Here is a 22,162-nt window from a genome sequence, read left to right on the forward strand (position 1 = left end):
GAGCAACAGTAATCAGAAGATTTTGTGATGAACAGACTGGTGATGGTGAGGAGTGGTGAGCAGTGAGGTGAATATCAGGATTTTTTCATTTAACCTTTTGATGGCCCTGCCATTTTGCTGAATCCACAAAGCAAATTACAATAAATTTGCATTTTGTGGAATGTGGATTTTTGTAAAATTGTAGTAGAATTCAATTCTACTTGAATTTACTTACTCAACTCTATTCAGTAGCCACCTTAGCATTTTTAACAGGCTTCTTTTTTCCCCGCACACTTGCTGTGCCCCTAGACCTTCACAAATGCACCCAGTAGATCTATGCACCTGTTCTGCCACCCTGCTCAGTCATGAGGGAATTAGTGCATGTATCTGTACATGCCAGACTACTGACCTGTGTATCCAATTGGTGCTTAATATTTGCAATTTATTTTTATCCTTGTGCTTTGCGGACAGCATAGCTACAGCCTAAGTACCCTACAGGGACTGCTGGTATATCCCCTTGTCAGTCCTGCTTCATTCCATTGCTTGGCTAGTCGTAAGCTATGCAAGGATGGTTATCGCCCTTCTTTCTAAGGTCACATTCATATGGTCAGTATTTGGTTAGTATTTTACATCAGTAATTGTAAGCCAAAATCAGGAGTGGGTGAAAAATGCAGAATTGGTGACGTGTTCCTATTATACTTGTTCTCTGACTGTTCCACTCCTGTTTTGGCTTACAAATAATGATGTAAAATACTTACCAAATACTGAGCATGTGCACAAGGCTTAAGTTACAGTCTTTTTTTTATTTTTAAAGCTTTGATCTGGCCACACCTTTCAGACAGATGCCCGGTCAAAAGAAGCTTAACTGCTCGTTTGGTTGTCTGGAAGGTCTCCCTGGGGCAATCCAGAAGAGCTTATAAATATACTCAAGAAACAAACTCCTTGGTTGTTAACTTTATGTCATTGATCCTTGTTAATACAAGAGTTAATTCCTCCATAATGGAACCTAGTTTCAATAATTCAACATTTAGCTTTTCATCATCTTTTTAAAACCATTACACAGTGCCTTGCGAAAGTATTTGGCAACTTTTTAACCTTTTCCCACATATCATGCTTCAAACATAAAGATACCAAATGTAAATATTTGGTGAAGAATCAACAAGTGGGACACAATTGTGAAGTTGAATGAAATTTATTTTTTTTTTTAATTTTTTGTGGAAATTCAAAAACTGAAAAGTGGGGCGTACAATATTATTCAGCCCCTTTAACTTAATACTTTGTTGCACTACCTTTTCCTGCAATTACAGCTGCAAGTCACTTGGGGTATGTCTCTATCAGTTTTGTACATCGAGAGACTGAAATTCTTGCCTATTCTTCCTTGGCAAACAGCTCGAGCTCAGTGAGGATTGATGGAGATCGTTTGTGAACAGCAGTTTTCAGCTCTTTCCACAGATTCTCGATTGGATTCAGGTCTGGATTTTGACTTGGCCATTCTAACACCTGGATACGTTTATTTGTGAACCATTCCATTGTAGATTTTGCTTTATGTTTGGGATCATTGTCTTGTTGGAAGAAAAATCTCCGGCCCAGTCTCAGGTCTTTTGCAGACTCCAACAGGTTTTCTTCAAGAATGGTCCAGTATTTGGCTCCATCCATCTTCCCATCAATTTTAACCATCTTCCCTGTCGCTGCTGAAGAAAAGCAGGCCCAAGCCATGATGCTGCCACCACCATGCTTGACAGTGGGGATGGTGTGTTCAGGGTGATGAGCTGTGTTGCTTTCACGCCAAACATATCGTTTGGCATTGTTGCCAAAAAGTTCGATTTTGGTTTCATCTGACCAGAGCACCTTCTTCCACATGTTTGGTGTGTCTCCCAGGTGACTTGTTGCAAATGTTAAACAACACTTTTTATGGATATCTTTGAGAAATGGCTTTCTTCTTGCCACTCTTCCATAAAGGCCAGATTTGTGCAGTGTACAGTCATGGCCAAAAGTTTAGAGAATGACACAAATATTAATTTTTACAAAGTCTACTGCTTCATTTTTTCTAATGGCAATTTGCATATACTCCAGAATGTTATAAAGAGTGATCAGCTTAACAGCAATTACTTGCAAAGTCAATATTTGCCTAGAAAATTAACTTTATCCCCCAAAACACATTTCAACATCATTGCAGCCCTGCCTTAAATGGACCAGCTAACATCATTTCAGTGATTGCTCCATTAACACAGGTGTGGGTGTTGATGAGGACAGGGCTGGAGATCAATCTGTCATGATTGACTAAGAATGACACCACTGGACACTTTAAAAGGAGGCTGGTGCTTGGCACCATTGTTTCTCTTCTGTTAACCATGGTTATCTCTAAAGAAACACGTGCAGTCATCATTGCACTGCACAAAAATGGCCTAACAGGGAAGAGTATTGCAGCTAGAAAGATTGCACCTCAGTCAACAATCTATCGCATCATCAAGAACTTCAAGGAGAGAGGTTCCCTTGTTGCCAAAAAGGCTCCAGGGCGCCAAAGAAAGACCAGCAAGCGCCAGGACCGTCTCTTAAAAGTGTTTCAGCTGCGGGATCAGGCTACCAGCAGTGCAGAGCTTGCTCAGGAATGGCAGCAGGCAGGTGTGAGTGCATCTGCACGCACTGTGAGGCGGAGACTCTTGGAGCAAGGCCTGGTCTCAAGGAGGGCAGCAAAGAAGCAACTTCTCTCCAGAAAAAACATCATGGACAGACTGATATTCTGCAAGAGGTACAGGGAGTGGACTGCTGAGGACTGGAGTAAAGTAATTTTCTCTGATGAATCCCCTTTTCGATTGTTTGGGACACCTGGCAAACGGCTTATTCGGAGAAGACCAGGTGAGCGCTACCACCAGTCTTGTCTCATGCCAACTGTCAAGCATCCTGAAACCATTCATGTGTGGGGTGGCTTCTCAGCCAAGGAAATGGGCTCTCTCTCAGTCTTGCCTAAAAACACAGCCATGAATAAAGAATGGTACCAGAATGTCCTCCAAGAGCAACTTCTCCCAACCGTCCAAGAGCAGTTTGGCGATCAACAATGCCTTTTTCAACATGATGGAGCACCTTGCCATAAAGCAAAGGTGATAGCTAAATGGCTCAGGGAACAAAACATAGAGATTTTGGGACCATGGCCTGGAAACTCCCCAGATCTTAATCCCATTGAGAACTTGTGGTCAATTATCAAGAGACGGGTGGTGGACAAACAAAAACCTTCAAATTCAGACAAAATAAAAGCATTGATTTTGCAAGAATGCACTGCTATCAGTCAGGATTTGATCCAGAAGTTGATTGAGAGCATGCCAGGGAGAATTGCTGAGGTCCTGAAGAAGAAGGGTCAACACTAGTGTTGAGCATTCCGATACCGCAAGTATCGGGTATCGGCCGATACTTGCTGTATCGGAATTCCGATACCGACTTCCGATATTTTTTCAATATCGGAATTCGGCATCGGAATCGGAAGTTCAGTTGATTGACGGCCTGACGTCATCATGATGCGCGGTGTGTGCGCATCATGATGCGCCGTCATTTCGGGCCTTCCGGGGGTCTCTGCCGGCCTGCCGGGGGGCTGTGCCGGCCTGCCGGGGGGCTGTGTGGACTGCCCGGGGTCTGTACCGGCCTGCCGGGGGGCTGTGCCGGCCTGCCGGTGGTCTGTGCACCCTGTGGGGGTCTGTACCGGCCTGCCGGGGGGCTGTGCCGGCCTGCCGGGGGGCTGTGCTGATGTCCGGGGGTCTGTGCAAGCATCGTCCGATGGGACTACAAGTCCCATCGGGCGATGCCTGCTACCATGACAGTGATTGACACATTAGCCAATGATGGGACAGTAGTAGTCCCATCATCCGGCTAATGTGTTGAATGTAAAAAAAAAAAAAAAAATACTACATGCATGCTACATACATACTACATGCATGCTACATATATACTACATACATACTACATACATGCTACATACATACTGCATGCTACATACATACTACATACATACTACACACATACTACATACATACTACATATATACTACATACATACTACATACATGCTACATACATACTGCATGCTACATACATACTACATGCATACATACTACATACATACTACATACATGCTACATACTGCATGCTACATACATACTACATACATACTACATGCATGCTACATGCATGCTACATGCATGCTACATACATACCACATACATACTACATGCTACATACATACCACATATATACTACATACATACAATACATTCATACAATACATACATAGACATACAGTACATATAACATAGAGTAACATACTTACCAATACTTGTCACATTGTTCCCCGAAGCCATTGTCTATTCCGGGATAAATATTAACATAACAAACCACAAAAATACTCACCCACGATCCGAAGCAGTCCACGAGTGTGTCCCACGACGATCTTGGGTAGAGAACTGCAGCATCAGATGATGCTGCCGTTCTCTACGGGCTGTAGGAATCCAATGACGGAAGGTAGGTATCCTTCCGCACTGTATTCCTCCGCCACTTAAAAAAAAAAAGTCCCTAGTCTCACTTTATGCCATTGCTGTGTGGGAATTTCCCACACAGCAATGGCATAAAGTGAGACTAGGGACTTTTTTTTTTTTAAGTGGCGGAGGAATACAGTGCGGAAGGATACCTACCTTCCGTCATTGGATTCCTGCAGCCCGTAGAGAACGGCAGCATCATCTGATGCTGCAGTTCTCTACCCAAGATCGTCGTGGGACACACTCGTGGACTGCTTCGGATCGTGGGTGAGTATTTTTGTGGTTTGTTATGTTAATATTTATCCCGGAATAGACAATGGCTTCGGGGAACAATGTGACAAGTATTGGTAAGTATGTTACTCTATGTTATATGTACTGTATGTCTATGTATGTATTGTATGAATGTATTGTATGTATGTAGTATATATGTGGTATGTATGTAGCATGTAGTATGTATGTGGTATGTATGTAGCATGCATGTAGTATGTATGTAGCATGCATGTAGTATGTATGTAGTATGTATGTAGTATGTATGTAGTATATATGTAGTATGTAGTATGAATGTAGTATATATGTAGTATGTATGTAGCATGTAGTATGTAGCATGCATGTAGTATATATGTAGTATGTATGTAGTATGTATGTAGCATGCATGTAGTATATATGTAGTATGTAGCATGTAGTATGTATGTAGCATGCATGTAGTATGTAGCATGTAGTATGTATGTAGCATGCATGTAGTATATATGTAGTATGTATGTAGTATGTATGTAGCATGCATGTAGTATGTATGTAGCATGTAGTATGTAGCATGCATGTAGTATATATGTAGTATGTAGCATGTAGTATGTATGTAGCATGCATGTAGTATATATGTGTTATGTATGTAGCATGTAGCATGCATGTAGTATGTATGTAGTATATATGTGGTATGTATGTAGCATGCAGTATGTATGTAGCATGCATGTAGTATATATGTAGTATGTATGTTGCATGTAGTATTTATGTAGTATGAATGTAGCATGTATGTAGTATGTAGTATGAATGTAGCATGTATGTAGTATGCATGTTGTATGTATGTAGCATGTAATTTTTTTTTTTTTTTTTTTTTTTTACATTTAACACATTAGCCGGATGATGGGACTACTACTATCCCATCATTGGCTAATGTGTCAATCACTGTCATGGTAGCAGGCATCGCCCGATGGGACTTGTAGTCCCATCGGACGATGCCTGCACAGACCCCCGGAGCCTGCACAGACCACCGGCAGGCCGGCACAGCCCCCCGGAGCCTGCACAGCCCCCCGGCAGGCCGGCACAGCCCCCCGGCAGGCCGGCACAGCCCCCCGGAGCCTGCACAGCCCCCCGGCAGGCCGGCACAGCCCCCCGGAGCCTGCACAGACCACCGGCAGGCCGGCACAGACCACCGGAGCCTGCACAGACCCCCTGGCAGGCCGGCACAGCCCCCCGAAAGGCCCGTACAGACCCCAGAGAGGCTGTACAAGGGCAGGAAAGGGTTTTTCTTATTCCGATACCGGAAGTCCCATAGACTTGAATGGGACTTCCGGTATCGGAATCGGCGATACCGATACTTTTTTTAAAGATCGGCCGATACCATCCGATACGATACTTTGAAGTATCGGACGGTATCGCTCAACTCTAGTCAACACTGCAAATATTGACTTGCTGCATTAACTCATTCTAACTGTCAATATAACCTTTTGTTACTCATAATATGATTGCAATTATATTTCTGTATGTGATAAAAACATCTGACAAACACACATAAAAACCAGAGGGCAGCAGATCATGTGAAAATATAATATTTGTGTCATTCTCTAAACTTTTGGCCATGACTGTATGACTGATTGTTGTCCTATGGACAGACTGTCCCACCTCAGCTGTAGATTTCTGCAGTTCATCCAGAATAATCATGGGCCTCTTGGCTGCATCTCTGATCAGTCTTTTCCTTGTTTGAGATGAAAGTTTAGAGGGACGGCCCGGTCTTGGTAGATTTGCAGTGGTATGATACTCCATCGATTTCAATATGATCACTTGCACAGTGCTCCTTGGGATGCTTAAAGTTTGGGAAATCATTTTGTATCCAAATCCAGCTTTAAACTTCTCCACAACAGTATCCCAGACCTGCCTGTTGTGCTCCTTGGTCTTCATGATGCTCTCTGTGCTTCAAACAGAACCCTTAGACTATCACAGAGCAGGTGCATTTATACAGAAACTTGATTACACACAGGTGGATTACATTTATCATCATTAGTCGTTTAGGACAATATTGGATCATTCAGAGATCCACAATCAACTTCTGGAGGGAGTTTGCTGCACTGAAAGTGAAGGAGCCGAATAATATTGCACTCCCCACTTTTCAGTTTTTGCATTTCCACAAAAATTTAAAATAACCAATACATTTTGTTCAACTTCACAATTGTGTTCCACTTGTTGTTGATTCTTCACCAAAAATTTACATTTGGTATCTTTATGTTTGAAGCATGATATGTGGGAAAAGGTTGAAACGTTCAAGGGAGCCAAATGCTTTCACAACGCACTGTATATATGAGATTATTATCAGCCAAACTCTGCAACCTGCTCATGAGTTCACTGTGATTCAAATACCACACCACGCCCAGAATTGAGCCCATATGTTTTCATTGAATTTAGAAGATTTGCTCAACTCTACTGTTGACCATTACTTTCTGTGCCCTTTCAATCTCACAAATCTTAACAGTTATGTTTTTCTGCTAATGAAATAACCTTTTAAGGTTATTTCTTTAGATAGATGGGTGGTCCGTCCTTGGGATATAAGTCTGTAGTCATTGAATCCTCACATCCATTCCCGCCGAAGCGGGAGATTTGCATACTTTCAACCACACTCCAACTAGCCTCACTCACTACACATCTAGTTGGCACATGCCAGCAGCATGTATGCAAATCGCACACACCTGCCTCTCCTGGCACCAATGAATTCTCACAGCGCACAGTGTGTGTCATGTGAGGATTCACAAATCTGTAGTCACATGGAATGACTGCTTACCTGTACCCTCAGGCTGGACAACCCATTTAACGGTAAATAGACTGTATAGTTAAGGTAGAATTGTTCAAGTACATGAGTTCTTCGTTAGAGAAAGAAAGTGGCATAAATTCGGGTGGCAGGTTTAATAGGCTTTACTTTCTATAATTGCATGGCTCCTACTGTGTGATATCTGACAGAATGAGTTCTTTTAATTTATGAATTAAAGAGAATGATCCTCTTAGTGCCTCAGATGTACCCAGCTCCTTTATCCACATTACCTCTGAAGGCATCCTCTGTGCACGTGTCTCTCTACAAGTGGGCTATTCATCCCTCCTCTTCCTGGTGCCCGCTGACAGTTTTATCTGAGCAGTTTGTCATTCCACTTAGTCAGTTGCTTCAAGTTGAGTCAATGTTAACACTTTGACATAAGAGCTTTTAATATTTACTTCTCAACAGTAATAATTTGTATGTGGAGTATTACCATTCTTTTATGTACCGTAGTGTCATCTTCAGACTAGATATCAGCATGGCATAACTTGGCAAATATATTGCTGTTTTCACTGTCTATTTTCATTTTAGCCAGGGAAACACTATTGTGTGACTGTAGTATATACTGTACATATTATTCCTTTCATTTTTCTATTTTTTTAAGTTTTATTATTTATTCATTTTTTTCATTTTTAAGGGTTAACGAAATTGGACCAAATTCATTAAGACTGGGGTAGATCACCTCAATCTTGATTATGGGGAGTGATGGAGTCAGAGGCACCTGATTCATTAAGGGGCGCTGGATTTGTGGCTTAAGTTACGTCACAGGTTGCACCATCCCATCCCCATCCAAACCCAGTGGTCTGAAACTGACGTAAAATTGGCCTAAGTCATCAAATTTTTTCACAGCTTCTAGTTGTGCAAACACTTTGTGATTTTTCAAAGCATTTTCATGGAGCAATTACTTTACTAAATCAGGGCCTTTATTTCAACAAATGTGTTGGGAACTTTATTTTGTGGCACTTACTAATATATAGGGATAAGTGTTTGACTGGCCAAGAAATGTAGTTGTGCCTCAAAGCATCAAGCATTTCTCTCAGGCATGTGTAGGGTTTCTTTTGCTTGTTACCGCTCCCTAGGTGGCCATATACTTTTGGGTGGGGTAGTTCTTGGGATGCATTAATTGAAGAATAACAGGAGAGACTGATCTTAAAAAATAAAATCGTTCTTTAATGTAGAATTCAGATAAACATGAATACAGGTAACAACAGGCTCCATGCCTGGTATATACAGCTTCTGTTTTGGAGCAAAAGTAATGACTTGATGATTACAAGTGGTGGCACAGTATTTAACAGCTGCAGTTCAGGTTCACAATATTCTGTAGCTCATCTGGGTCCACATTTTTTCTTTTGGCTATATGTCTACATATCTTTATAATATGTCTTCAATGCAATTCTACAGTGCCCCTACCAGGTAAGCCCAGTATCTGTTCACTGTAGAGTTGAGCGAAATGGGTCGAAAAAATTCAAAAGTCACCGACTTTCGCCAAAGTCGGGTTTCATGAAACGAAACCCGACCTTAGCTTGAGGTCGGCCACGCGGTCGGTGACTTTAGCGCCAAAGTCGCGTTTCAAAAGATGCTTTAGCGGCCTTTTTCAGCCAATCAGGAAGAACGGACACTGTGGGCAACGTGATGATATAGGCAGCGGTCACCACCATCTTGGAGAAGGGCATGCAAGTGATTGGCTTGCTTTGTGTGGCATCACAGGGGGTATAAAAGGGCGGGAACGCCGACCGCCATGTTACTCATGCTGATCTCAGAATAGGGAGAGCTGCTGCAGCTGCTGATTCTGTAGGGAGAGCGTTAGGAAGGCAAAAAGAAAAAAAAACTGCTTCTGCTGCTAGCGCTTTTCACTGTAGTTACTGTGCAGTGAAAGGTGAAGATTTTTGCTTTTGTGCAGCAGCGCTGGTGGTGATTAGCCTGCCTTTTAAGGCTAGCTGCATTGCTGTGTGTACACTGGTGTTCAAACTGCTTTTTTAAAAGCAATCCAAATTGTATTGTTTTGTCCTTGTGAGGTAGTGAGCTTTCGTTTTTTCACACACCGTACAGCGGTGTACTCTCCTCACACAGTACCATGTAACGGCTGTTATCACGGCCAAATTGAAGCTATCTACGTGTGTGACTCTGTAAGGAAAAGTCGAGGAGTTTGTCCATTCTTACAGACCTACACCTTATAGTTTTGTCCATTTTTCAAACAGTTTAGTATATTTGCTGCTTGATTACATTCAAAACTAGAGAGAGACAACGTGTGTCAGTCCGTATACAAAAACACGGAGCTTGACAATTTTACATACACCGTACAGCGGTGTACGTGCACGCTCCTCTCTCAGTACCGTGTAACGGCTGTTATCATGGCCAAATTGAAGCTATCTAAGTGTGTGACTCTGTAAGGAAAAGCCGAGGAGTTTGTCCGTTCTTACAGACCTACACTCTAGGGAGATTCCAATTCTGCCCAATTCTATATACACCTTGTAGTTTGTCATACACTAGGCAATTTCTGCCTGTCACATTGCGGTGTAATATAAACAGGGCCTGACAGAATCCAATTGTGTCCTGAAGTCTAGAGAGATTCCAATTCTCCACAGTCCTCTATACACCTTTCTTACACCATCCAGAATCTGCCTGTCACATTGCGGTGTAATATAAACAGGGCCTGACAGAATCCAACTGTGTCCTGAAGTCTAGAGAGATTTCAATTCTCCACAGTCCTCTATACACCTTTCTTACACCATCCAGAATCTGCCTGTCACATTGCGGTGTAATATAAACAGGGCCTGACAGAATCCAATTGTGTCCTGAAGTCTAGAGAGATTCCAATTCTCCACAGTCCTCAATACACCTTTCTTACACCATCCAGAATCTGCCTGTCACATTGCGGTGTAATATAAACAGGGCCTGACAGAATCCAACTGTGTCCTGAAGTCTAGAGAGATTCAAATTCTCCCCACTCCTATATACACCTTGTACCTTGTTTTACAGTACCATATAGTTGGTGGTTTTTTGGGTACATTTTCCGCAAAAATGAGGAAGTGTGGTGGAAGAGTCCGTGGAAGTGGGCGGGGTTGGCAGCTGGTAATGATGGTGTTGGTGTTGGTGGTGGATCTACTGGTAGTGGCAAAAGCAAAATAGCACCTAATGCAGGAGGTGTTGGGCCTGCGTCATCGTCTGGCTCCACAAGGCCTCAAAGGCTCCCTTTTCTGGGAGTAGGTAAACCGCTTTTACAGCCGGAGCTTCAAGAACAAGTTTTGGCTTACATTGCTTACTCAGCATCCAGCTCTATCGCCTCCTCTTCTGAAGTTTTAAAACATAAAAGCACTGAGTCGTCATTGGAGGCTCATGGTCATGAACCACACCTTTCCTTGTGTCCTTCACCCCAACCAAAATTGAAGGATGCGGCAGGCCACACTACAGATTACTCCATGGAGCTGTTTTCACATACCATGCCTGGGTTATCAAGTCAAATCATGAATTACCCAGGCCAAGATGAATCTGACATGGAGTGCACTGATGCACAGCCACTGATAGATGATTCTGCTGGTACATTCACTCAGAGCACTACATTGTCCTCGCAGTGTACTGAGGCAGAATCTGACCCTGATGAAACTCAGGTGCCCCTTCCCGCATACTATACCACCATACACGGTGACACAGAGGAAGGTGCACATGACATTGATGAGGAGGTGATGGATGACCCAGTTGTTGACCCAGATTGGCATCCATTGGGGGAAGAGGGTGCCGCTGCCAATAGCTCAGAAGAGGAGGAGGAGCATCCGCAGCGGGCATCGACATCACAAGAGCTGTTATCTGGCAGGCCTGAAGCAGTCCAAAAGCAGGTTACAAATATCAAAAGAGTTGCAGGACAGCTTGACCAGACGGTCAAAATAGCACAGCATGCAAGGCCTCAAAATGTCTTCCATAGTGCAGTGTGGCACGTTTTTGAACAAAATCCTAATGATCAGGCAAAGGTTATATGAAAGATGTGCGCAAAGACCTTTAGCCGAGGGAAAAATCTGAGAAATTTGAATACCAGTTGCATGCTAAGACATTTAACCACCATGCACTTGCAAGCATGGACGGACTACCAAAACTCACGTACCACATGTGCAACTGCTCCCAAAGAAGGTAGTCAGCAACACTACATTGTTTCCCCCACTGTAAGCCCACTGGTTAGCACACCACCAGCAGCAAATGTTGACTGGTCGTCGCAAGGGCAAATCAGTCAGGGAATCACACTGTTATTGCAATGAAAGACTGAATCTAGACCATCAGAAAGAACACCAACTCCATCACCATCATCAACCCTCTCTCAGTCCGCCATGTCCACCGCTAGTTCGACCATATGCAGCTCTCAAGTCCAGCTCACCCTACCAGAGACTATGAGTAGGACAAGAAAGTACTCATCCTCTTATCTGCGTACACTGGGTTTGAACGCCCACATTGCCAAACTAATCTCGTTAGAGATGATGCCCTATCGGTTGGTGGAAAGTGCAGCTTTCCGCGAACTCATGGCCTACGCAGTACCACGCTATGACCTACCCAGTCGCAACTTCTTTTCTCGCAAAGCCATCCCAGCCCTCCACCTTCATGTGAAAGACCGCATTGTACATGCACTCAAGCAATAAGTGAGTGGAAAGGTGCACCTCACAACTGATGCATGGTTCAGTAGGCATGGCCAGGGCCGATACGTGTCCATCACTGCACACTGGGTTAATGTGGTGGATGCAGGGTCCACATGGGACAGCGGTGGTGGGACAGCACTGCCTAGCCCACGGTATAGGAAACAGTTGGCTGTAGGCGTTCGACCCTCCTCCTCCTCCTCCAGAAGCGAAAGCTCATCCACAGAACGAAGTCGCACAAGCACTCCATCTGCAGCTGCCAGTGTTGCACACGAGGTGTCCCCCTATCGATCAGCTAGTGGAAAGCGTCAGCAGGCTGTGTTGAAGATGATGTGTATGGGCGACAGACACACTGCGGAGGTACTGTCCGACTACTTTCAGCGACAAACTGAGTCATGGCTGGGCAGTCTACATCTTTAGGCAGGCAAGGTAGTTAGTGATAACGGCCAGAATTTTGTGGCAGCCATAGCCCTTTCAAAACTCAGCCACATACCTTGCTTGGCTCACACCTTGAACCTGGTGGTGCAGTGTTTCCTCAATAATTATCCGGAGTTAACAGGACTGCTCCAGAAGGTCCGAAGACTGTGCTCGCACATCCGCCAGTCGCCGGTACACTCCAGTCGTACGCAGAAGCTGCAGCGATTGCTCCACCTTCCCAAGCACCGCCTAATTATCGATGTAGCAACAAGTGGGAACTCCACCCTGCACATGGTTGAGCGGCTGTGCGAACAGAGGCAGGCCGTATTGCATTTGTGGGCGGATACACGGGCAGGCACTTTGAGGGCAGACATGGAGTTGACAGGTGTGCAGTGGTCGAAGCTGAAAGACCTCTGTAAAGTCCTTCAGTGTTTTGAGGAATGCACACGGCTGGTAAGCGCAAACGACGCCATCATAAGCATGAGCATCCCACTTATGCGTCTGCTCATGTGAAGGACTAGGGGAAAGGCAAGAGTGTGGAACAGAGGCAGCCTGATAAGCATGCTTCGATGACTTATGAGTAGATAAAAGCTGATTGATGAGGGTGTCTGGTGTCAGAATTCTACCAATTTGATATTGATGGCCTCAATAAAGGATAGGTCATCAATGTCACTTTAGGGGACAACCTCTTTCTTCTCTTACATATACTGCATGTTTTTGCATTTTTTTGGGGGTGACCTCTAGCATTAATCTTATTAAAGCGGTGTCATCTTCCAATTGCCTATTTACACACTCTATTAGGACATATCAATGTTGTAGCGTGGATTAAAGGGAATCAGTCACCTCATTTTTGGCCTATGAGATGCGGCCACCGCCATCAGGGGCTTATCTACAGCATTCTGTAATGCTGTAGATAAGCCCCCGATGTAACCTGAAAGATAAGAAAAACGAGTTACTGTATATTATACTCACCCGGGGGTCCAGTCCGGTCCGATGGGTGTCGCGGTCCGGTCCGGCACCTCCCATCTTCTAGCGATGACGTCCTCCTTCTAACTTCTGCTGCGGCTCCTGCGTAGGCGTACTTTATCTGCCCTGTTGAGGGCAGAGTTAAGTACTGCAGTGCACAGGCGCCGGACCTCTCTAATCTTTCCTGGCGTCTGCGCACTGCAGTACTCTGCTCTGCATTCAACAGAGCAGATATAGTATGCCTGCGCAGGAGTCACGGCAGAAGTAAGAAGGAGCATGTCATCGCTAGAAGATGGGAGGCGCCGGACCGGACCGCCCCCTTGGTGAGTATAATCTAACTCATTTTTCTTATCTTCCAGGTTACATCGGGGGCTTATCTACAGCATTACAGATTGCTTTAGATAAGCCCCTGATGGCTGTGACCGCGTATCATAGGCCAAAGATGAGGTCACAGATTCCCTTTAACTGCTTTGTACTCCCACTATGCACCAAAGCAGAGATTTTCTGCAAAGTTTGGCTCCCACTCTGGCAGACTCAATGCATCCATATATTGCATGATTAGCCATTCACTTAAAGAGGCCAAACAGAGCCATTCCTGTTAATATGCTCTAGATTAAAATCTAACTAAAGGCAACATCTTCATGGAGTTTTTATGTTCTCCCAGCGTCTGCATGACTTTCCTCTAGGTACACTGATATTATCCCACATTCCAAAGACTTTCCCATAAGAGCTTAAATTGTGAGCCCTAATTGGGGAACGTGAGTGATAGCAATGCATATAAAGCTTTGTGGAATATGTAGGCACTATGTAAGCAATAGAAATATTTAAATAAAAAGAATGTGTCTGGAAAACCCCATTAATCCTACTACATCCATTGGGATGTCTTTGATGGTATTTAAATAAATAGTAAAGTATAAATTCAGGGTTAAATGATAATTAGGGTGGATGGTCAGTAAACTTATTTTTTCACATAGGTAGCACTAATAAAATTATAGATACTATTTGATTTTAACACCTTCACAACCTATGACGTATAGGGCATGTCCTGGCACTGGATCCAGCCCCATATTCCAAAAAAGCAAAACACTATGGGGTCTCGGAAAATGGTGCCATTTTTGTCAAATAAATGTACAAACTATGGATTTTTTCACCTCTTAAATAAAAAAGAACCTATACATGTTTGGTATCTGCAAACTCATAATGACCTGGAGAATTATTATAATGGCAGGTCAAATTTATCCTTAAGTGAACATAGTAAAAAAAAAAAAAAAAAAAAAAATTCTGCAATTGCAATTCTACCGCACTTGGAATTTTTTTCCCCTTTTTCAGGGACATACAAACAAAAATGGAACATCCCAACATCGTGAAGGAGTTAATATCGGTTGTTAGATACAAAATTGGGATTCTTCTCCCTCTTGGTGTCTGATTGCTTGTTCATAATTTAGAATAAATTACTATTACATTTGTATTCCTTTCTAGTTAACCAATAACCTTTATGTTCTTATATTTTAGGCGTAACATGCATCAAATGACAGATGGCTTGGAGAAGCCAGGTCAGATTAGATGGCCACTAGCAATCACCTTGGCTATTGCTTGGGTGCTAGTCTACTTTTGCATCTGGAAAGGGGTTGGCTGGACAGGAAAGGTAACGTAATTATTTGTGCGATGTGAATTTTTTTTAGCTAAAAAGTTTAATTTTTGACATTTTTATCAAACATTTATTGCCATTCCATTTTATGTTTTATAATCAATTCTATGCTACACGTAGGAACGAAGTGTCAAAGTTGACCACTATACTAAATACGCTACCAATGCATATTTATCTTGGGCATCTACAATCCCCAAAAAGTTGTGACGCTGTGTAAAATCTAAAGAGAACAAGAAGTCAATGAATTGGAAATCTTTTATAAACATACAGTATGTGTTCTATTTTATGTTGTGAATAACATATCAGAAGATGAACGTTAAACATTTTTCCATTTAATTTGAAAAGTAAGTAACTAAGAAATTGAAGGCAGCATTGCATGGCAAAAAGTTGGGACAGGATGATGTCTACCATTATGTAGCATCTCTTCTCTTTACAACAGTCTGTAAAAGTCTGAAAAGTGAGGAGACGATTGCATAAGTTTTGGAAGCGGAATATTGTCCCGTTCTTGTCTGATGTAGGCTTCTTGCCAGCCATCAGTTCTGGTTCGTCTTTGCAGGGTTTATCGCTTCATAAAACACCAAATGTTTTCAATCGATGAAAGGCCTGGACTGCAGGTGGCCAGTCATAACCCAAACTCTTCTGAGAAGCCATACTGTTTTGATGGATGCAGTATGGAGTTTATAGTATTGTCTGGCTGAAATATGTAAGGCTGTTGTGAGCTCATTTTCTCGTTCACCTTTGATGTCCGATGAACTCCCTCTGCTGGTGAAAGGAGGTGGTGAAACTGATTTGGATGGGAGAAACTTGTCACCTGAACAGGTGGATTGCGATTGGACATCCGGAATCTCTGAGTGGATATAAGACAGCCGACGCCCTGTAGGGTTGCTGGTGATTTCTCTGCTCTGAGCTCTGGCCTCCAGTTCAGTTCCTGTCTTCTAAAGCTAAGTTTTGCTGGGGCTGGGGCTCTGCTGAATTTCCATTTTTGTCCCTGATCGGTTAAATCTATTTTGCTCTGTCTTCAGAATATATCAGAGTGCTGATATAAGGATTTTGAAGTCTAGTGACTTCAGGGCCGTTTTTCCTATCAGACGTGTTGGGACATTTTTGGTAGGGTTTTTGCGGATTGCAGCCAGCATCATTTCTGTCGTTTCCTATCTAGTTAGTTGGGCCCCATCGTTTGCTCTGCCTGTCTTTCTGTCTGTGTTTGTGTTTTCATCTGTTTTCACCAACAATACATGTTGGGGGCTGTCTATTGCTTTGGGGTCTGCTCTGGGGCAGTTTAGATTTCCCCTTTCTTTCTTTAGGTTTATTTAGTTCTCCAGCTGTGAAGAGGCGTCTAGGACCACCGTAGGAATGCTCCACGGCTACTATTAGTTGTTGTGAATAGGATCAGGGGTCTGCCATCCTCTAGCTACCAACCTCTCCGGTTTTCTGGACTTAGCTTGCATTTTTGTTTTTTCTTCCTCCGGTGACTCACTCATAACATAAGGCCTTTACTGAAACAGATGTTGTCTGGATGGAGCATATGTTGTTAAACTCTCTATATAATGCACAACATTAATTGTGCCTTTCATGTGTAAGCTGCCCATGTCATAGGCACTAGTGCAACCACAACCATCAGAGATGCAGTAACTGTGCACTGATAACAAGCTGGATGGTCCTTCTCCTTTTGATTCCATAGGGAATAGCATCTGTGATTTCAATAAAGAATTTCAAATTTTGATTCATGTGTTTAATGAACAGTTTTCCATTTTGCTTCATTCCATTTTAAATGAACTTTGGGCCAGAGTAGATGCCAGTATTTCTGATTTGTGATGATTTTTGGCTTCTTGTTTGTATGATAAAGCTTTGACTTGCAATTGTGGATTGCATGAAGGATTGTGTTCACACACAACTTGTAGAGAAACATTGTTCCACAATTGTTAGATGCATTTTTTCACAGTTGGGGGAACCTCTGACCATTATTGCTTCTGAGATGCTTTGTCTTTCGAACATGCACCTTCAAATTTTGATTAGTACCGCTTACTTTTCCATCATTTTGGTAAAACTGCCCCAACTTTTTTCATAACTTTTGCAGCCATCTATTTCTAAATGAGTGTATTTTTTTCACATGAAATGGAAAAATGTCTGACTTTACTTTATGATCTGTGTTATCTGTTCTGTTATCAATGAAATATGGATATTAGAGATTTTCTAATCATTGCATTATTGTCGTCTTTACCAACTATTTTTGTCATTGTGATTGTATTTGGCCATTAAGTTTTTTATTTTCTTATTTTGCAATCTCATAGATTGTGAGTAGGGATGAGCAGACCTGTGGAAATTCAGGTTCACCGGGTTCAACTAAACTTTTGTCTGAAGTTCTTTTTGAGTACCAGAATTGTACCTGAACTTGCACCAGAACCCGAACCCAAACCCCATATTAATCAACTGTGACCTGAATTTTGGAGCTGGAAAATATCTCTCTGCTCGTGAACTATAAAACAGACTTAAAGAATAAGTAAATGTTCGGAGTTCACCACCAGACACTAGATGTCTGGTACGAACCTCAAACATTACAGTTCAGGTTTGCTCATCACTAATTGTGAGCGTCAAAGTAGGGCACTAACTCTTCTTTTTAAATGTTGAATTATGTGGGGCTTTTTGTATTATCTATATTTGTGCACGTTCCCTCTGAAGTGGCAAACGCTGCAGATTTTGTTGGCGCCATATAATTAAACATTTTTTATATTATTAGAAATCTGTCAGATTTTAAGCAAATTTTTAGCCCATATCAGTTTATAAATTCTAGAACAAATTTCTAAAGTATAGTAATAAAGGGCTGAATTTAGTCAGTGCAACATTTCAACAAATTTGATTTCTTCCAGATTCAAAATGAGATATTTTTGTTACCCAAAAAATTGCTTACAAATTAAAAAATGTTCAACATGTTATCTTAACGCAGCTGAAAAGCACAATAATACATTGCCAAGAAAAAAGTACCAGTACATCAACATCATTATGATTTTTACTGAGAGCCAAGATACAGAACCTAAAAATGGCATGAATGAAAAGCAGCTAAGGGTAGGAACCCAGGTAACAGAAGACAGAGGCTATGTTAGTTGGAAATTATAATGATGAACAATCATTCAATTAATAACATGAAATCATGAATAACGTTTAGCTTTTCTTTTTAGGTAGTCTACTTCTCGGCCACTTACCCTTACATCATGTTGATCATCTTATTCTTCCGAGGTGTCACTCTCCCTGGAGCAGTTGATGGAATTTTATTTTATATCACTCCAGACTTCAGTAAACTTTCAGATTCAGAGGTATGAAGAAGCATTCATAAATATTTCAAATTTTAATCAATTTGATCGTAATAAATATTCTCTTCTCGGATACAGGTGTGGCTCGATGCTGCTACCCAAATCTTTTTTTCATATGGTTTGGGGCTTGGGTCCTTAATTGCCCTTGGAAGTTACAATTCATTCCACAATAATGTTTACAGGCAAGTAATTTATTTTGCTTTTATTGAATATTGTTTTCACTTTTCTAATATATTGTATTATATTACATATATAGTCTAAAGTTCAAAAGGTATGTGTTAGGCGTCGAGTTCCCACCACTGCACAGGGGAATCTCAAGATTGCTGCTGCCGCCCCAGGTTCAGCTATAGCATTCAGCATTAGTCAGTGGTGAGCAGACTCTCCTGGGACTAAGTCCTCCTTTTCTCCATCTGAGTTTGCCCATGAGACGACCGCTCATTGGTGGTCGGAGGTCACATGCTCAGGTCCTCAAGCAGCTTGGATTGGGCCATCAGCAAGGTCCTGGAAAGCTGCGGTTATAAAAGGATTGCGTGGCCGCACGGCCGTGCTCTAGTATAGACCATGAGGTGTGAGTCTTGTATGCATGTGTGATTGTCTCTGATGAATGATTCATTATGAAACCCCTACCCTTGGTACACATGTGTTGATCAGCCTTGCCAGTTAGTGCCTAGGCTGATAGTGCAGGTAGGAGGCAGAGTCAGGGCCTAGCATCAGTGCCTAGTAGTGGCTTGCCTGTATGCCACTGTGCACTCTGCACTCCATAGGAGCCAGCGTCTATTAGTGGCGTTCGCAGGTGCAACGCCGTGTGCCTAGTGGGTCTAGAGAGGCTCTTACCCCGTGTCCTTGGGGTAGATTCTTGTGACCGTACAGTAGCACTGACTCAGCTGTGCCCTGTGACAGTCAACAGGGTACGGCATCTGTGTTATGCGGTTCCGTGGCTCTGTGAAGCAACAGAGCCCATTGCTACTACACACTGAGTGGCGTTTCACCCATGTGTGTCCAGTGTTATACCGCCATTTTGTGTTCGTCATTACCAAGCAGCAGTCTACATCTCTGCACGGTGGACCCTGGGCTGAAAACACACCTTATTACCATCTTTATATTATTTGGTGTGTTCTGCCAGCCCTAACAGTATGGACAATTATATTGAGGTTTTTAATGGAAAAATCTTTAATACATAGATAGAAGGCACTGAGTCAACTTATGCCAAGTTGGCTTCTGATTACATCAAAATCAAACTGCAATCCTGTGATGTGTGTGCGCTTCTTTTTTCTGGAATGAAGTCTCAGTTTAGGCAAAAGAATTGACCTACATAAACAAAGTTTAAGGAAAATCTGTCAACAGGATTTCAGGCCCAAAACTATTTATACATGCATTTAGCTCTTTCAAAGCCAAGTTCAGCAATACTCCATGGCCAATCCATCCTCCGTTACTGAGAAATCAGTGTTTCAATCAATATGCAAATAGCTATGGTAGATTTGACACCTCTGTACTCCAGCTCTATTCTTCACTTCCAGCACCACCACCTCCTCCTGCTTGACTAAGGACCACTATGATGTGTGACTTCAGGCAAAGAAGCCTTAAGTCAAGCAGGAGAAGGTGGCGCTGGGCGGGTAATAGAGCTTGAGTGACAGAAGCCCAGATCTACCAAAGCTATTTGCTTATCAATTCAAACGCTGATTTCTCAGTAACCAAAGAATGGACTGGCCATGTAGAGGTATTGCGGGACTTGGCTTTGAAAGATCTACATGTGCATATACTTAGTTTTGGGTGTGAAATCTTGGTGACACATTCCCTTTAAGTGCTACTTATAAGTGCTGGTGACAGGCTGAACAAACTTTTTGAAAACATCCCAGATCATTGCCTCATGTAAACATGCCAATGATCACATTGTATATTATGGCATAAAATTAGCAATTGTCAGCAGCACATACTCTCACGTAAAAATGGATGTGCTGCTGACAATAAAGCAAACTATATTGACACGGAACGATCGCAGCACTGTTCATTCGTCCCTATAGAGTTTGCACATTCACAATGATTGCTGCATGTACTTATTATATCGGCACTCAGTAAGACAGTTTAACTGCTCAAGTAAAAGGAGCGGAAATAAATTTTAATCTAAAGGGAGCATATTTAGATAACTCTTTTACTAACTAGAAGTGATTTGTTCTTTCGCATGTGTTTTGCTATATTTGGTAACAGTAAAATGTTGTATGTTCTCTATAATGAATTGTTCTTTATTTCTTCCAGAGACTCAATCATTGTGTGTTGCATCAATTCTGGCACAAGTATGTTTGCAGGTTTTGTCATCTTCTCCATAGTTGGATTCATGGCACACGTGACAAAAAGACCAATAGCACAAGTTGCAGCTTCAGGTATAAATATTACTCCCTTTCCGCATCAGTTGTGAGCATGCTTATGTGACATGTGTAGAGGTCACTGTGCAGGAACGAGCTTAGCACTCCCCATTGCAGACTGATAATGTTGGATCCTTTGTCCTCCTTGTAAACCAGCCCTATGATTTTAATGAGATGACTGATTGAAACTGATTTTCACAGAAAAGAGAGTATCAGGCTGTGACAAGGGCTCAGTGGGCAGTTTGAAAATGACTGCTTTAAAATAGTGGTCTAAAGAGTAACATTTCTCCTTGTGGAGATTGACATGCCTGACATGCCAGTGTAAGGAGACTAATAAGCCATGCAATGCTCATCTGGGAAATTAAATATGCATATTGCCTCTTTAGAGATTGAGAAGACTTTTGCCATCTGTGAAAGTAGAAATCTTAAAAGTCCATAATGCCTTTTTAACGAGCCTTACCACATATCTTAAGATAAAAGCCAAACCAGAATTTAATTTGCAGACACGTGTTTTGGACTGTTGCCCCTCCTCAGTGCAACGCATGAGATCTGACTTGGTAAAATGAGATTCTGGTTTGACTTTTACACTAAGTCATGTGGCAAGGCTCGTTAAACAGTCGATACTGACTTTTAGGACTGCAACTTCTGATAGGTGACATTAGAGTTTAAGTCCTCCCCATCTCTGAAGAGTCAATTTGTGTATTTTAGTATATATATCTGTTTTGACAAAAGTATATTTCTTAATTAGTGACGAGTGAATGTGTTCGGATAAGGTATTATCCAAGCATGCTCTTGTGCTAACCATTAACTAAGTGTCTTCAGCATGCTCGAATAATGTGTTTGAGTCCCTGCGGCTGCGTGTCTCGCGATTGTTCAACAGCCGCTACACATACAGGGATTACCTAACAAACAGGTAATCCCTGCATGTGTTGCGGCTGTCAACCAGCTGTGAGACATGCAGCCACAGGGACTTTAACATATTTTTTCCAACACGCCGAAGGCACTTTGTTAGCACACGAGTATGCTCGGATAACACCTTATCCCAGCACGTTCACTCATCACTATTCTTAATGCTACATTTTGCTTAATTTTATTAAACTTTCCTAAAATAGATGCAAAATGCTTGAGTTAAAAGTGCCACTACTGATCACTAAAATAAAGGAGCAAAAGTGATAAGTCAACGCTGCTATCTGTTAAAGGGGGGAACATATCCCTCTAAAATTCTAGGGGGACCTCCTACACCGCTATTGAAGTCCGAAATTAATTATTAATGTCA

The 22,162-nt window shown here is 42.3% G+C and overlaps 1 protein-coding gene across 2 annotated transcripts in view; it reads left to right on the forward strand.

Moving 5' to 3' along the window:
* SLC6A1 (solute carrier family 6 member 1) overlaps window positions 1-22,162 on the forward strand; it is a 245,090-nt gene that overhangs the window by 185,935 nt on the left and 36,993 nt on the right. For both annotated transcript variants that reach the window (XM_073574237.1, XM_073574236.1), the window contains 4 exons: window positions 15,083-15,215; window positions 18,395-18,529; window positions 18,605-18,708; window positions 20,780-20,904. In XM_073574237.1, coding sequence (XP_073430338.1) covers window positions 15,083-15,215; window positions 18,395-18,529; window positions 18,605-18,708; window positions 20,780-20,904 — 497 coding nt within the window. The remainder of the gene's footprint in view (window positions 1-15,082; window positions 15,216-18,394; window positions 18,530-18,604; window positions 18,709-20,779; window positions 20,905-22,162) is intronic.

The sequence above is a fragment of the Dendrobates tinctorius genome, unplaced genomic scaffold (genome assembly GCF_039654945.1).
Source record: "Dendrobates tinctorius isolate UK_male_01 unplaced genomic scaffold, ASM3965494v1 ptg000038l, whole genome shotgun sequence".
Classification (NCBI taxonomy): domain Eukaryota; kingdom Metazoa; phylum Chordata; class Amphibia; order Anura; family Dendrobatidae; genus Dendrobates; species Dendrobates tinctorius.